This window comes from Thalassophryne amazonica, chromosome 23 (assembly GCF_902500255.1).
Source record: "Thalassophryne amazonica chromosome 23, fThaAma1.1, whole genome shotgun sequence".
Lineage (NCBI taxonomy): Eukaryota > Metazoa > Chordata > Actinopteri > Batrachoidiformes > Batrachoididae > Thalassophryne > Thalassophryne amazonica.
Window position 1 is genome coordinate 30,762,238 of NC_047125.1, and position 18,341 is coordinate 30,780,578.

General features: G+C 40.9%; 1 protein-coding gene across 1 annotated transcript in view; it reads left to right on the top strand.

Annotated features, from left to right (window-relative positions):
- htr2cl1 (5-hydroxytryptamine (serotonin) receptor 2C, G protein-coupled-like 1) overlaps positions 1-17,919 on the top strand; it is a 39,485-nt gene extending 21,566 nt beyond the window's left edge. The window contains exons 2-6 of the mRNA XM_034164836.1: positions 5,254-5,454; positions 12,679-12,842; positions 13,985-14,138; positions 14,457-14,689; positions 17,304-17,919. Coding sequence (XP_034020727.1) covers positions 5,254-5,454; positions 12,679-12,842; positions 13,985-14,138; positions 14,457-14,689; positions 17,304-17,858 — 1,307 coding nt within the window. The 3' untranslated portion in view covers positions 17,859-17,919. The remainder of the gene's footprint in view (positions 1-5,253; positions 5,455-12,678; positions 12,843-13,984; positions 14,139-14,456; positions 14,690-17,303) is intronic.
- Positions 17,920-18,341: the final 422 nt, after the last annotated feature.

Below are 18,341 nucleotides of genomic sequence, written 5' to 3' on the forward strand. Positions count from 1 at the left end.
CGTCATGAGTGTCCTCTTCACTAACTTCTTGATGTCTCACAATTTCAGTATGAGACTCAAGTTGTAGAATTCTCCCTGCTATGGAGGCTACAACTCTCTCACTTCAATCAGACATCTTGGTTGAATGAAATGGGTGCTCCTGATTGGATGAAAAAAGGAGCGACACAAAGCCTGATATTTTCAATGTCTTTTTCTGTATCGCCCTGTTTTAAGATTTGTATCGCCCTGATTTTATTGCCAAGCGAGTAAAATATATGAAAGTGTGATTTATCAGCCCTATTTTTTTCTTGTATCTGATGAGGGCTGGTTTATGAGTGTAGGGCAGATTTTTGTTGTAATATGTGATAACAAGCTGTACTTAACCAGTAACAAGGAAAGGCGATGGATTTCAAATCATCCAAGCAAAGGAACAAGATTGTTTTCTTATTTTAAGACAGAGGCTAATCTTAAAATAAGAATTCTGTCTAGTTTTAAGGCACATTTTGATTATTCAGTGCCTAGACATTTTCCTAGTTTTGAGAATTCTAACCAAGTCAATTTTTCTTACCCCAATGGCAGATTTTTGCTTAACACAAGACAATCTGGCTAGATTTCAGATTGTTTGTATTATTTTGAGAGGGACAGTTTTTGCAGTGTACCTATTTAAGGTTTTTCTAGGACATAAGCGGACTAATCACTGCCAACATGGTGATAACCAGAGTCACACTTTAGAGCTTCAAAACTGCTCTTCCGGGTCTCTTCTGACAACCTGTGGGTGACACCACAGAGGGTTTATACACTATGAATATAGTCTACAGTGTTTGCTGGCTCTTGATTGGCTGATGCCATCTAAATTGGGTAATTAGTGGGTGGAGCATGCAGGGCAGGTGTTCTCCAGTAGCAGGGTTGGTGACCACTGATCTCAACCTTATACCCTAACATTTGCAACAGTGGTAAAGAAAGTATTTTTGAGAAAGCTGACACAGCTGAAAGCTCAGTGTAGCTGCACACAAACACAATCAGCTTCCCTGAAAGTCCTTTAGTGGCATATTTCATTTTATTGTTCCAGGCAAGAGAGTCTTTTGGGAAAATATATATATGATGATGAATAAAAAGGGGGTGGGGGGGGAACTGTTCCAGTAGATCTGCCATGTAAAACTATTCAATATGATTGCTGTTGTAAAAGCGCAGCTTCAAGTGAGCTTCATTAATTCAGCTTTGGACAAAATCGTCATCTGTTGTTTTGTAGCACTGACAGAAATAATAATGAGAATAAAAATGTTTGACAGAAAAGATATGAAGTAAGAAAAGAGTATGAGTTTGATTTAGGTCATGAAAAGGAACGTTTGTGCTGCAAAGGGAGACCATAAGGCTGTGCTTGCTCTTTTTAATAAGTCAAATCAAATCAATTTTATTTATATAGCGCCAAATCACAACAAACAGTTGCCCCAAGGCGCTCTATATTGTAAGGCAAAGCCATACAATAATTACAGAAAAACCCCAACAGTCAAAACGACCCCCTGTGAGCAAGCACTTGGCGACAGTGGGAAGGAAAAACTCCCTTTTAACAGGAAGAAACCTCCAGCAGAACCAGGCTCAGGGAGGGGCAGTCTTCTGCTGGGACTGGTTGGGGCTGAGGGAGAGAACCAGGAAAAAGACATGCTGTGGAGGGGAGCAGAGATCAATCACTAATGATTAAATGCAGAGTGGTGCATACAGAGCAAAAAGAGAAAGAAACAGTGCATCATGGGAACCCCCCAGCAGTCTAAGTCTATAGCAGCATAACTAAGGGATGGTTCAGGGTCACCTGATCCAGCCCTAACTATAAGCTTTAGCAAAAAGGAAAGTTTTAAGCCTAATCTTAAAAGTAGAGAGGGTGTCTGTCTCCCTGATCCGAATTGGGAGCTGGTTCCACAGGAGAGGAGCCTGAAAGCTGAAGGCTCTGCCTCCCATTCTACTCTTACAAACCCTAGGAACTACAAGTAAGCCTGCAGTCTGAGAGCGAAGTGCTCTATTGGGGTGATATGGTACAACGAGGTCCCTAAGATAAGATGGGACCTGATTATTCAAAACCTTATAAGTAAGAAGAAGAATTTTAAATTCTATTCTAGAATTAACAGGAAGCCAATGAAGAGAGGCCAATATGGGTGAGATATGCTCTCTCCTTCTAGTCCCTGTCAGTACTCTAGCTGCAGCATTTTGAATTAACTGCAGGCTTTTCAGGGAACTTTTAGGACAACCTGATAATAATGAATTACAATAGTCCAGCCTAGAGGAAATAAATGCATGAATTAGTTTTTCAGCATCACTCTGAGACAAGACCTTTCTGATTTTAGAGATATTGCGCAAATGCAAAAAGCAGTCCTACATATTTGTTTAATATGCGCATTGAATGACATATCCTGATCAAAAATGACTCCAAGATTTCTCACAGTATTACTAGAGGTCAGGGTAATGCCATCCAGAGTAAGGATCTGGTTAGACACCATGTTTCTAAGATTTGTGGGGCCAAGTACAATAACTTCAGTTTTATCTGAGTTTAAAAGCAGGAACTTAGAGGTCATCCATGTCTTTATGTCTGTAAGACAATCCTGCAGTTTAGCTAAGTCAGACTTTGACTGTTGAAGTTGCAGGTATCTTCCCCGCTGGTGGATAAAATAGTGTCAGAGTTGAATTTGTGCGCAGCACAGCCGGCGCATCATTCAGGCTAATTAATTCTGCTCACTTTAAACAAAGGCTAACCTGTTGATTTAATTCTGTGAGAGTGAGCCTGTGCCAAAACGCTCCCCGATGCACACTATTTCTGTTAGATACTGCAGCTGGCGTGTTGCCGTCCCAGGCGGCCCGTTGTTAAGTGTTTGGAAAGGCGAGTGTGTCCTGCAGAGCAGCCAAGCATGACACTTAATCCCTACCAGCTCTACATGGCAACAAACTGCTCCTGACTAACTTCTGACCTCCACCAGCAAAGGAGAAAATAAGAACGTTGCCCTCATAGATCAACAGTGCGCCACCAAAAATGAAGGAGGCGAGTGGTTTTTAGCTTCACGTACATAACTTCACCATCTTAATTTAAACTGAAAACGTACCATAAACAGGGAGAGAGTGGTTTTATCTCTGTGGAATATGACCATATACATTTTTATTAAGAGTTCAAAGATGGGGCATGAAGTGTGAACATAGATGTTTTGCGCAAAGATCACTTAACTCATCACATTTCAATGCAAAAAGGTTTTTTTTGTTTTTGTTTTTGTTTTGTTTTTGTTCTGTAGATGTCAAAACCTCCACAAATGCAGTCATGATGGCCGATTCAGTAATTACCTCTAAACAACCAAACAGGACGGCAGACATCAGTGGACCTTTGTGACATCATGAGCCAGGGTCTTGAAATCACCTTATGTTATCTCACATTGAATCAGAGTGCAGGCTGAACCTCAAGCCCCCAGATCTTCTTTGATGGACTTCATCTTCCAGTAGTTGAACATCTGAGGGTGCTCTTTCTAATGGACCTCAAGATGGTCTTTGATGGTATTCCCATTTGGTGAGTTGACCACAACCTCGGGAAAGTTGTTCCAGGCGTTTACAACAGGATACGGGAAGTACTGCGGCCTCCGCTTCAATCTTGTGTCTTTTTTTTAAGTTTAGTCCAGGATGCCGTCTACCTGGCTGTCCTACACCTTGAATAGCTTTACTATCTCCGATCGTGTCTCAGTTGTCTAAAGCGAAGTGTGGGTAGCCCTGATTCTGTCCGCTTTTCCTCAGTCAAGTCCTTGTCTTGATGGGATACGTCTTATTGCCTGGTCTTGCACATTCACAATTGTTGTGATTGAGATCTATGTACCCCTACACCATCTTAAAGGGGACCGTCTATCAGTATGGATTTCAAATGTTTTTCTCATCTCCTAAGTTAGGATGGTAGAACAAGACTTGATACATCCTTAAAGCTGCTTCTTCTGTTGTGTTGTCTTGCTTTGTTGTCTTCAGGGACATGGTTTGGAGCTCATTTGTGTTCAAGCAGTGAGCTGATGTTGTTAGGCAGCTGATTAGGATGCCCTCTCTGACAATAAGTAGATAATCTCAGCAGGAGATCTCCAGGTAGAAGTAGAATATGCTGGGGGGGGATTCCAAGTACATTTTGGTCCTGGAATGCTTTGGGATCCAACAGGAGGAGCTGAAGGATGTGGCTTGCACAAAGAACACCTTATTGTAGGTAAAGCTGCACCATGATTGGATAGATGTGAATAATGAAAGCATGGATGAGATGTTTTTCATACAGTAAATGATCAGCGTTATTGACTTTCATTTTTCTCGTGCATGTACCGTATCACGGAAATGAATCTTTCCAATCAGACTCGACTTCATCTTCATAGTATTGGACTTAATCAGCATTATTCTTTATTGCTTCCATGCCGTTGTGTTATTTGCATTATCTGCTCACCTTTTCCCCCTCAGAGGCGGCTGTGTAATTAAACCTCTTCATGCACAACCATGTTCTTCGTCTTTGTTTAATCTACAGTCAAACTGCGCTTGAAGAAACCCAAACCCATAAGAAATATCAGCACATTTTTGTGAACATTCACAGCGCTGATCTGTGGTTTTGCTGCTTGATAAAACCAGCACACACACACCAAAAAAACAAAAACAAGGATTCTTAGAAAATCTATTTCGTAGACGAGTGTGTTACCTCGATGCAGGTTTCATTTAGATGCAAACTAATTATCTGATGTTACCCTCGACCCTCCAGTTATACCGGTGTGCGTGTAAATATGTTACCTGCTTATCTCACATAAATACACTGTTGTAAAGCATCCAACGCTGTGATCAAACTGTTGTCTTGGTGTGATTAGTCTTGTAAATGGGAGAATTTAGCGCCTCTTGGTGTTCCCACAGTGCACCATGCTTCAACGCGTTGCACTTAATTAAAGTTTCATCGACCTCTTGATGAAGCATCTTCAACCTTGATGCTCTGACATTCACTCAGTCACGTCCCCAGAACAGATTCAAGATGTTTAAACTTGTGCTTTTGTTGCCGTACGGCAGCAACCGCAGTAAAGTGCTTAAAATTAACCACGAAAAGTCACAGAAGTTCTGAGGCACAGTGAGAAATTTTTGATGTTCTGTCTTAAAAATGTAGCTGTATGGACCATCTTCTTCCACAACTGTGCGGAAAAGTGTGCTAAAAAATTTTGGTTTAAATATCCTGGCTCCAAAAAAATTGTTCAAACTCTGTTTTCTTCTTTCGCTTCCTGGCTGACCTTCTCTGTCTCCGTCCTCCAGACTACGCCTGGCCTCTACCCAATGCTCTGTGTCCAATCTGGATCTACCTGGACGTTTTGTTCTCCACCGCCTCCATTATGCACCTGTGTGCCATCTCGCTGGACCGATACGTCGCCATCCGCAACCCAATAGAGCACAGCCGCTTCAACTCCAGAACCAAAGCAATGATGAAGATCGCCGCCGTGTGGACGATATCTATAGGTCAGGTTGCATGTTGTGTGTTTGCTGTTTAAATGACTTGGTTTGTTGCATCTTCACATCTGTACACAGGCGAAGCAAAAGAGGATAAAAGTGAGGTTCAGGTGGATTTTTGAAACTGTTCTTGTTTTGCTCATTTCTTTGCCATTCAGCTTCTATTTGATTTACACAATATTAATATTATCAGCACAGAGTCCTCTGACTGTACCTTAAATGCACCCTTATGCACAACACAACTTCCCCTTTATCATTGGTGGGAAAATGCATGACATAAACCAATCAAAATCACCAACCTCATGTGGCTTGATTACCATCAAGTGTTGTAGAGGAAAATAAAAACAAAAAAAAACAAAGCCAAGATAGACTGATTTACCAGTACTTCCTCCAGGTGGACAACAGGAGGAATGATAGTGTCAGGCCTGTGACAATTCCTGTCCAACATAAGACCTCTGTCTTGTGTTGGCCAGGAATTGTTTTCCTGTGTGGCACAAATCATTTGTGTGGTATCTTGTTTTGTTTAATAACTAGTTGTACAAAAATACCTGAAGCATTTCCTGCATTTTATTGTAAATAGTTGTATATAACTTTGTTTGCTACAGTTGTGCATATGTTTTTGAAATTTACAATTTATATTTGCATTCTAAGTCATAAAAAATAGTTTGTTAAACATGCATGTAGTGAAATTGGGTTCACTGCATGTATGCCAGAATGAAAGAAAAACTGTGAAGTCACACAGATGATGTTGTGTTGAAAGAAATGACACCAAACAAGGCAAAGTAAACAGTTTTTTAAGGTAAATTATGAAGATAAAACCAAGGGAGGTGATGGTCTAGTGGTTAAGGTGTTGGACCCGAGTCCAGAAGATCATGGAATATTGATTGGAAAATCACTAAAGGCCCTTGGGCAAGGCCTTCAATCCCCTATTGTACCTTGTATGGCAGCACCCTGGTCCTGGAATGACATCGGGGTGAATGTGAGGCATAATTGTAAAGCGCTTTGAGCGTCTGATGCAGATGTAAAAGCGCTATATAAGAGTCCATTTAACCAAAAGTAGTCAAAAACGGCCAATTATACCCTGAGCAACAGCAACAAAAATGCGATAAAGTGCAACACTTATAATCTCCCTCAAAATATAATAAAAAGTTGTTTAAAAAAGTGTGCTGTGTTGTTGAACTCTTGTAACGGTGATCGATATGAAACCAGCACAAGCTAGCAAGGGTGGTTCTCCAAACAGAATGGGTAGAATATGTTCCTGCAATGCTAAACATCTGAGGTGTGTAATTAGGCCTTAATGAAAAGTTTAAAACGATTTTCAGACTGTGACATATTTTAAAGTGAAGTCCGTCTTTTCAAACTGCTAACCAGTCCTTAAACCTGAACTTCAGCAGATCATCTTGAAGAACACCTTCTTCCTTCTTGATTTGCAGCCAATTATTTCAGGCTCCTTTTGGAAGATGAGAAATCATTGTTTCTGTTTTGGGGTTTTGACCCATGTAACAGTTTTGCACTGCGACGTGGTGCAATGATTGAGGTCCAAGAGGACTTAAAGAGGATTAGCTGTAAAACATTCAGCAGAAATATCAAATTTTCTTCTCTGCACCCTTTCTGTGTGAAGAGAGGAGAGTATTTTTCACTCTTTTTATTAAAAAAAAAAAAAAACAGGGTAAAAACAGGGTAAATGCTTTTTAAATTAAATACTTCATTCTTCATACTTCAAAAAAGAAGAAAAAAGAAAGAAAGCTGAGTAACACTTTAAAGCTGATTAAAGTTAGGTATATTTGGACCAGCCCAGTCTCACGTTTTGGTTTTTTTTCAACCCCGTCACGAAAATTTGACTTCTTTTGTGACGGGGTGTTTTTTAACTCACTATTACTAACCCTACTCCTACCCCGACCCTAACCTTAACGATAACCACCCTCCCCCACACCCCGGCTTCACTTTTAATTTCATGGAGCCATCACAGAATGAATTAGAATGAATTTGTGCTGCCGTGACGAAAATGAGGCGCTTTTCGTCACAATATCACAAACCAGTAGATTAATGTATATTTCGTGCTGCTGAATCACAACTTGCCGTGAGACTGGTTTGATTTGGACACTGAAGCTCAAGGTCATGCTGGTGTTTTTTAGTTTTTGTTTATTTTTAAATCTATTCTCATTGTTTGAAATTCCACACACAAATTAGCTGTGCTTTGGTTTAAACAATGAAAAGCTGACCACCTTACAGATCACTCCAGTCTACACTGTTTTAAACAAGTTAAGGTGCTGTTAAAGCTCAGGGTCACACTCTCAGTTTATAAAGTGGAGGCTGTGATGCGCTCTCCGTGGTAATTTGACTCTGAATGGCATTTGGAACCAATTTATCACCTCTCTGCTAAACTGAAGCACTGCTGTGAATGAAACACTTCATCACTGCATCTTCAGTCTGTTGGTTCTTCAGTGGACCGTTTTCACACTGCAGGTTTATCTGCTGAAACAGCGACAGGTCAGAGAACAAAACCTCTTCGTGAGCCAACAACTAAGTGAAACACAGGGAATAGTAAAGGGTTGTTTTTTATGAGGAGGATTTTATTTGGTGTAAATTATTACCTTATGTCTGTTGCCTCACTGAAAGTATTACTCATAAATCTTATAAGCTTGTTTTCATATTTTTGGGAACAAAAAGAAAAAGTAAAATCTCAAAACCATTCTGCCATTGAATTCCTTTGTTTCCTTCTCATTGTGTGATCGTGCTGCCTAACTTTAAGTTGTGGATACATTTTAACAAAATGAAGAGAGAATTAATAAAACGGTCACATTTTAAGCAATGTCTCGTAAAACGTATTTATAGGTTTAGATGATTATAGCTGACTGACACTCCAAAAACCAGGTAGAGATGATCTTTTCTTCTTCTTCGTGCGGTCCAGTCGCTCACAGCCAGCTGCTTTTGAATCATCGTAAATCCCTGCTGGCATTTGTGCATCCCCTCTAAAACGTTTTGCACCACCACATGCAGCCATGATTGAGGTCTGAGAGCGCTGACAGAGATCAATGCAAAGGGATTAGCTACCAAACCGCCAGCAGGAGATCCTTGCTCCCGCTCTCCTTGGAGTAATCACAGACGCTCGCGTTGGCCCAGAGGTTACCGCCAATCCTGCCTGGAGCACGAGTCTGGCCACGTCTTATGTAACGTTATGTCTGGGCAAACTGTATGTGCCCTAATTTGGCTGTAGCTTGTAAATTTGTGTTTGAATTCAAATTTCAATCATTGAATTTATGTTTTAAGATGTGGAAAATAAGAATAAATGCTCTATATGTTCAAATAATATTAGTCCGCTGAAATTACACTTTCCACCAATCTAACATTGCTCACATACTGCATTGGGTTCCATAAGGTTATTGTCATCTTCTTATTTGAATGAATGTTTCACTGTAATATGTCCAGACCCTATTCCAAATCTACATAAAAGTTCACTAATTTGGATCTGTCAGACTAATATGGCTTCTTCCAGATTGGTCTTTAAGTTTTAAGAAGTTGTTCATCATATAGAAAATGCCACATTTTCCTGTGTGTGTGTGTGTGTGTGTGTGTGTGTGTGTGTGTGTGTGTGTGTGTGTGTGTGTGTGTGTGTGTGTGTGTGTGTGTGTGTGTGTGTGTGTGTGTGTGTGTGTGTGTGGTGGGGGGGGGACTTAAAAATGATTCCGAATATACACTCATGATTCATCACCAAATCTTAATGGGTTCCAGCTTTGTCCCAGTTTTGTAGACAAAGGCTGAAAACATTTTTGAGTACTGTATTTTCTGAACTATAAATCACACTGGCATATAAATGGCTCCATTTTTCCTCTATGTAGAATTCACTTTTTAACACAGCTTTTCCCTAAGGGTGTGTTTAGCAATGGACAGAAACTCAGTGTGGCACATGTGCACACGACAGGGTGTGCTGTTACTTAACAGAGGGACTTACAATTCAAAAAAATAAGAAAGATGGACAAATAAATGTGTTGGACAAAATATTGAATGTTATTTGATGTAGTTTGGACAAAAGGAATCATCAGATGGACACTGATGGAGAAGTGAACAGTGGAGTTTTGCAGGAAGCCCTCAGCCTGTGGTGAGTACCAAAAGGATTGTTAAATTACAAACAAATAAATAAATAAATGTGAGATGGACAACATATTGGATTTTGTTTAGTGTGTTGATTCCTGGAAATCCCAGTATAGTTTTTATTAATGAAAATGTGATTTTTAATTGTGTATATAGATGTTGCCCCCGAGTATGTCACAGTACGGGCCAAAGTAGTCAAAAAATACTGCAATTTATACTCCAGAAAATATGGCAAGCATGTTAAAAGATGAGCACATGTACCATCTGAGAAAATATAATCTCTTTCATGGAGTAATACCTCCACTGAGGAGTAGTTAAGTCCCTGATATTTAAAACCACCCACTTACCTTTGTCACTGAAGAGCTTTGTTAAGACAACATTTTTAAAATTGCATCTTGCCTTCATTCAATTAATGGAATCAATATTTTGAGAAGAAATATTAGCAGACTGATTTGTTCTTATTGGTGTTGATGCCAAAACTGACATCATTTTGTGCATCAGGTGCACCAGACTCGTGCTCGTGCAGGTTTTTCCAATTTCATTAAAAACTTTCCCTCGGCTTTGCTGCAGGACGACGCTGTCCTTTCATGCTCTCCTAGAAGTCTGAGGACACTTCACATATCTATCAAGTGGAACAAAGCTGAGGGTCTTCTTGAGGGCCACTTGACCTTAACGACTCTATGGGGAAACATTAACACGGCTCCTGTTGTTTGTCTGAACAATCCAGACTTCTATTTTTAAGACACTCTGAGGAGTATAAGTGGGGCCAAGAACAAAGTAGTCCAATTTCTTTTGAATAAACATCTAAATACAGTTGTATGTAAAAGTCTGTGCACCCTTGATGATTTCCATGATTTTCCTTTATAAATTATTCGTTGTTTGGATCAGAAATTTCAGTTTAATATATCATATAGCAGACAAACACACTGATATTTGAAAAAGAAATTAAGTTTATAGGATTTACAGAAAGTGTGCAATAATTCTTTAAACAAAATTAGGCACTTGCATAAATTTGGGCACCCCAACAAAAAAAAAAATACATCAATATTTAGTAGATCCTCCTTTTGCAGAAATAACAGCCTCTACACGCTTCCTATAGCTTCTAATGAGAGTCTGGATTCTAGTTGAAGGTATTTTGGACCATTCTTATTTACAAAACATCTCAGGTTTGTTGGTTTCCGAGCATGGACAGCTCACTTAAAATCACACCACAGATTTTCAATAATATTCAGATCTGGCCATTTCAGAACATTGTACTTGTTCCTCTGCATGAATGCCTTAGTAGATTTTGAGCAGTGTTTAGGGTCCTTGTCTTGTTCAAAGATCCAACCCCGGCGCAACTTCTACTTTGTCACTGATTCATGAACATTGTTCTCAATAATCTCCTGATATTGACTGGAATCCATGTGACCCTCAATTTTAACAAGATTCCCAGAACCTGCACTGGCCACACAGCCTCCAAATTTTACTGTAGGTAGCAAGTGTTTTACTTCGAATGCTCTGTTTTTTTTTTCCAGCCATGCATACCGCCCCTTGTTATGTCCAAATAACTCAATTTTAGTTTCTTCAGTCCACAGCACCTTATTCCAAAATGAAGCTGGCTTGTCCAAATGTGCTTTAGCATACCTTAAGCGACTCTGTTTGTGGTGTGTATGCAGAAAAGGCTTCCTCTGCATTACAGCATCATACAGCATCTCTTTGTGCAAAGTGCACTGTATAGTTGAACGATGCACTAAGACACTATCTGCAGCAAGATCATGTTGTGGGTCTTTGGAGCAGGTCTGTGGGTTGACTATGACTGTTCTCACCATCCTTCGCTTCAGCTTATGAGTTTTTCTTGGCCTGCCACTTTGGGCCTTAACTAGTACTGTGCCTGCAGTCTTCCATTTCCTCACTATGTTCCACTGTGTTCCTCTGACAGCTGAAATCTCTGAGATAGCTTTTTGTATCCTTCCCCTAAACCATGATTTTGAACAAACCATTTTTTGGCATTTCCTTGCGGATGCCGTTCGCAGTCTGTCACAGCCCAGTGACATATTTGCCTAAACCTCTCCCTGCCAGCAACAGCAGTAAGTCACCCATCATGCACTGCTGCAGTGTCCTCACTTCACTGTTTGACATGAATGAATCATAATGGATCCAGACCTGCATTAATCGCAGCTGTTTGCACATCAAAGCTTATGTGAGCGTTAACACAGATAAAGTATTTACAACTAATGCAAATGTGTGCAGCTGCTCACAGCCATACTCACTTCAAGTGCCATTTTTTTCGGCCCGTTCCCAGCTGGGCGAGAGAAAATAATGTACCTTGCATTTAAATGAGTGATGCCAACCCACACTGTGGAGAGGACACAGCTTCCACAGAAACATCCGAGCTGGCAGGAGGACACCAGGAGATAGACAGACCCGCTTTTCTTCTCAGTGTGTGAACCCGGGTCAGAGAGCACTTTCAGCAAAACAGCTCTTTGAATCAGAAGCGGCATTGTTACGGGTCAGAAACACAGCACAGCCACTGTAGGCTTGTTAACGCTATCATAGATGGTTGATGCAGCAGGTGCAGCTCTAATTTACCATCTGATTTGTGTTATTGTTGTTCCACAGGACTTTATGATCTGTTAACAGCTTATAAATTATTTAATTCTGATGGTGAAAAGGGAAATGTAAGGTGGCCTTGAAGTGGCCAACACAAGACTGAAAAAAGAACAGTGATATTTCAACACAATGACAAATTATAAAATAAATTAGCACTCAGTATTTCAGAAATGTGACCAAAACCACAATGAGGAAATCTTATTTTATTAACAAAAACCTCAATTTCAAAAACCAAAATCAAAAAGATGATTGAAAACCACATTATCAAAAAAGAAAAGCCAACAACCAAAAACAAAACAATTAAAAAAAATTAATGAATCAAAAAAAGTAAATCATTTTTGAAATAAGAGGAAAATTGGACAGATGAATATAGACACAACAAATTAACAAAACTTACAGCTTTTTTTTTTTTCAGAAAATACATAAACCTCAACAACACAAAATGCATTCCATCATTTCTTTCTGCAACAATCCCAAGAAGTTCTGAGTAAAACCAAAAGAAATTGATGAAGAGGAAGAATAACAGGAATTTGTCCTCCCTCCCTCCAGGCGTCTCCATGCCGATCCCAGTGATCGGCCTCCACAACAAGGACAAGGTCTTTGTGAACGGCAGCTGTGTCCTTAACGAGGAGCGCTTCATGCTTATTGGCTCCTTCGTGGCCTTCTTCATCCCGCTGGTCATCATGGTGGTGACGTACTGCCTCACCGTACAGGTGAGTGACAGCTGATGTCTTTATTCCCACCAAGAAGACTCAAGGGTTCTTGCTTAACTTTCAGGTAATCGATTTGTTCATTCAGGTCTTTGTAAAACTCAGATTAGCTGACAGGTCATGATGCCCATGCACACCTGGGTATTTAGCTTCAAGAGCTGCTTCATGAACCAGCCTCAAGGTCACACTCTTATCAAAACAACTGATCTGGCAAATTGTTTTCAAAAGTCAAAAACAAAACTGAGATGCAGACGACAGTGTTGTGCCCATCACTCCAAGTGGAGAACATGTGGGCAATTCCACGGTGACTGACGTTACATTCAGAAAGGAAGCAGTCCTTTTGAAGCGACAAGGACTTAAAATATACATCCCCTGTGTGTTCCTGTCTTGTGGGAACCATAATAGGGACCAGAAAACAGCCATTAAGAAACTCCATAAACTTTATTGCAACTTTATCTTCAAACTATACAGGGTTAACAACTCTTTTTTTTCTAGGATATAAGGTTGCAAGCAGCTGTCATTCTGCTGCTCCTTGCCATGTTAGAAATCAAAGGCATAAACTGAATGATTGCATAATTATGTGTGACTGACGTTACAGTATGTCACTCTATATTTAAAGTTACAAAAAAAAAAATTCTGCTGATAAAACAATGTACTTTGACTGGTAATTGCCATATTCTATAATTTGACAATCTTAATAATGGGTTATGTTGATAGTTTTATGATTTCTGGGCCAAAGCAGGTGCAGTGCTACTGGCAACCAATTTCTCACTTCAACTGAAGTGCACAATGTTCTCATTAACACAAAACAATAATATGCTTATGCAGAGGATGAAAAATCAGTTCATGCAATAGAAAGAAAATGAGCCCAAATCATTCACATTTTGATGGGAAGAAAAACATGAAAAAATAAACCTGCTTTGACATGGTATAGCTAACCTTCACCGCATTATTGTAACTGAAATTGCTAACTTCCTGCACAAGTGGATATTTGCTCTTTCAATTTCAAACACAATGTTCTCCCAGATTTCTAAAAAAAAAAGTGGCCTGTGAGCTTCTACAACATGGAATTGCCCTTGTGGTTTGATGAAATAAAAAGCAAACATCGTTTTGTTGCTTTAGTTCTTCTCATTTTTTTTCTCCAGGTGCTCCAGAGGCAGGCCACAGTCTTCCTATATGAGACAAAGACTTCTTCCCAGCAGCCTTTGCACCCACCAGCAATGACCAACACGTCCCAGCCTCCAGCCACCACCTTTCACATCCCCCAGATCAACACCATCGCTCCTCCAGACGCAGAAGGCAAAAACCCATCAGATCTTTAAGAGCCCAATCTGCTTTCTCTTAACAGCATTATCCTGTCCACACACACACACACATATACATATATATATATATATATATATATATATATATAGCTAATATGTAGCAGAAAATTTGCACTTATTGACCATAATGCAGACTTTGACAGTAATATAGTTTAAAATGATCACTAATGATTGAAGTTTGATTATTGGATATTAATTACAGGTGTTGAAGGACCGGTCCAGGGTAGCTTGTATTTTTGCCTTCCCCCCTTGGACAGGACTGTGACTGCCACCTGTGTTGACCTTCCTACAGGGTCAACGTCCTCGCCCCAACTTAGCAGACGGGACACCTTGACCTCCCTGAAAGGGGCGGAGCCCAGCATGCTTCTCAGTGTCTCCATGTCCGACAACATCAGCATCATTCCCAGCTCTGACGTGGCGTCTCAGCTCAGCTCGCCAGCTGCCGGGCCGAGGACTGACACGGCTGGTTGCCACGGACGCCGGGGGATGATGCAGGCTATAAAGAATGAGAAGCGGGCCTCGAAGGTGAGACAAAAATGAAGGAATGTCTTAGAAAATAATGAACAAGCACAAACAGAGATGTCTAATGTCCGCCAATCCGGACCCGGATCACCTCCAAAATTTAGTAGTCTGTCTGTGGTGAAAATTTTGTCAAAATCCGTGCAGTAGTTTTTGACGTAATCCTGCTAACAGACAAATAAATACATACTGATGATTTTATTACGTCCTTGGCAGACGTAATAAAGACACAGAGGAGATAACATATCAGGAATGTCTTTAAAGGGGTCATTTTATCCACTTTATAGCCAAGATGATAATTGTTCAGTCGTGCTGGTTTGTAACAACCTTCTATGAAGGTTCTTTTTTGCAGTAACTGAATCAGTCATTTTCTGTCCCGCTGCCACTCTTCTGTGACCAGCTCTCAAAGACTTGTCAAAGTTAATGCAGCCTCTTTATTATTTATCTCTAAATGAAATTTCTTTGTGTGTGAAGATGAAGAACGATGTGTTCTTCAAAGTAAATCACAGACTCGTGGCTGCACAGGGAGTTTCAAGCGTCTCCTAAACAGTTAGAAGAGCTTGTGTTATCGAATCCTGCCAGACACTTTAACATCAAATAGTGTCAGAAAGCTTGAAACACTGCCGGCGTATTTGAGTGCTCAGAGGGTTCTGGGCAGTGGCTCCTCTGAAATAACATCCATTTTGGATGACGACCAAAATGCTCTCATACTTTGCTTCAAAAATTAAAATGCCAGCAGAAATGGTGCACTTGGAGTTATGAAGATGTCCGTCTCCACCTGATTCCGTCCATTCAAGAGCCATTAATATTTTGTAAAATGGGTAAAAGCACCTGCGTGCCCTCAGTTATTCTGATTGTGGAAGAAAATGGATTTTGTACAGATGATATCTGAAGCTCAACCCACCTAAACCGGAAGGATTCCTTCAAAGGGAAAACCCCAAAAGTCAAAATGATCATCAAGAAGCTAACAGCCAGATTTTCCTGATGTCCAAGACTCTGAAAAAAGTATCTATATTTGTATATAAACTCAATCAGATATTTGTGGTATTCTGATATCTTGAACCATTGTGTTTTCTTTTTCTTTGTACATGTCAGACTTTGCTGTTTGTCTATTCATGGGTTTTGGTGTTTATTTTTTTGTTTCTGCATCCAGTCACCTGAATTCTGCTTTAGTTGTCTGTTTCTTTGTCTTTGTGTTTGGGTGTGGCGGTTCATTCTCTGCTTTGTACAGATGTTCCTCTGCCTGGCAAAACCTCCAAATGCAAGGTCAAAACTCAACTACCATGGCAGAAAATCCAGCAAAACCTCTAAACGCAACACCAAACCTCAACTACCGAGGCAGAAAATCCAACAAAACCTCTAAACGCAACACCAAACCTCAACTACCGAGGCAGAAAATCCAACAAAACCTCTAAACGCAACACCAAACCTCAACTACCGAGGCAGAAAATCCAGCAAAACCTCTAAACGCAACACCAAAACTCAACTACCGAGGCAGAAAATCCAGCAAAACCTCTAAACGCAACACCAAAACTCAACTACCGAGGCAGAAAATCCAACAAAACCTCTAAACGCAACACCAAAACTCAACTACCGAGGCAGAAAATCCAACAAAACCTCTAAACGCAACACCGAAACTCAACTACCGAGGCAGAAAATCCAGCAAAACCTCTAAACGCAACACCGAAACTCAACTACCGAGGCAGAAAATCCAACAAAACCTCTAAACGCAACACCAAAACTCAACTACCGAGGCAGAAAATCCAACAAAACCTCTAAACGCAACACCGAAACTCAACTACCGAGGCAGAAAATCCAACAAAACCTCTAAACGCAACACCGACACTCAACTACCGAGGCAGAAAATCCAGCAAAACCTCTAAACGCAACACCAACACTCAACTACCGAGGCAGAAAATCCAGCAAAACCTCTAAATGCAAGGTCAAAATGCAACTACCAAAGTTGAAAAATTAGCAAAACCTCTAAACACAAGGTCAAAACTCAACTACAGAGGGAGAAAAAACAGTAAAAGCTTTCACCTCAAGGTCAAACTCAGCTAGAGGTTGAAAAAGTTGTAAAACGGACAGAACCGTGCAGCTTTTATCAGGTAAAAACTTTGCATCCTCAGTTGAAAAGATGACTGAGCTTTTTTTTTTTTTTTTCTGACTTTGACTTTGGGTTTGAGTTCTGACTTTGGGATTCCCAACTGACCCGACCTGTAGACTTGTTTACTTCTGTTTTTCCATCTTTACCAACAAAAATTTGATAACAGTTTCCCAAATTCACATGAAAGAAAGCTCAAAAAGAAAATATAACTAAAGTTCCTTTCATTTGAAGTAATTATAAGTGGTTGTTAAAAACTAAATGACTGTCTTTGGGTTTTGGACTGTTGGCTGAACAAATGAAAGCTTTTGAAGATGTCTGCTTGGGTTTGGCAGAATTATGAACATTTTCTCCTATTTTGAAATAAACTATAAATGCCAGTAATCATTCATTTTAATCTTTTTCTTGCTTTTCATATTTCTGCTCTTCTACATAGTTTTCCTTCCTTGTGCCCTTGCTTCCTTTATCTTCTTCACTTCTGTCCTTCAACCTCTCACCTCCTCTTTCGTCCTTCAGGTGCTGGGAATTGTCTTCTTCCTCTTCCTCATCATGTGGTGTCCGTTCTTCATCACTAACGTAACCGTGGTTCTGTGCCGCGGCTCCTGTAACGAGCCGCTGCTGTTGGAGCTCCTCAACGTGTTCGTGTGGGTCGGCTACATCTCCTCCGGCATCAACCCGCTCGTCTACACCCTCTTCAATAAGACCTACCGCAGGGCGTTCTCTAGTTACATCAGGTGTCAGTACAAGGTGGGGGCCAAGGCTGCGGGAAAAAGCTGCAAAACTCTACTGGTCCCACCGCCGTCGCACGCCGTCACCCCGATTCTGATGGGTGCTCACGGGAAAGGAGGCGTTGACCGCAATAGTAACTGTCGTAATGGTGGCCGCAGGGATAACGGCAGACTGACGGTGGACCCAGAGGACACGACAGACGATGGGACACAAATCGGAGCAATGTCGCAGAGCCTCTCGGAATTCCAGAACATTGGCATGTTGTCGGAAACGGAGATGGAACCGGAACTGTCCTACATCAGCTACAGCCCGGCTTCCAGAGAACTCACGAGCAGCGTGTGACCGTATTTGTCTTTTTCTGTTTCTGATCTGCAGACGCTGAGCCCGGCAGCGTTCCGAAGCTCTGATGCATATGGAGCCAGCAGCATTTTCACCCACAGCGGAGAGCGGACTCCTGAAGGAGACTTTTCCTCACGCTGAAGTGCACGACGAGGATCAGCGTGTAAGCTATAGAAGACTTGCACCTCACTCCGATTAAGAGAAGCGTTTTTGGAATGAAAGCAATATTTTAGTGTCAAAATGCTGGTTTTCATGCTGTAAGTGGGGAGTGAAGGCGTCTGTAAATCCGCTGTTTGTGCTGCTGTTCAACATGTAGTGTGCTTCCCGGGAACTGTTAGCCGAGATCCAGGCAAGAGCTCGCTGTTAACATGAGCGGGCATGAGGTCAGCGGGGTCCAACTAGGACTTCAAGCATGCGCATGGAGTTCAAATGAAGTGTGTCGCCTCTCAGAGTCGGAGGAAAATCGACCAGATTTGTGGTGATGGT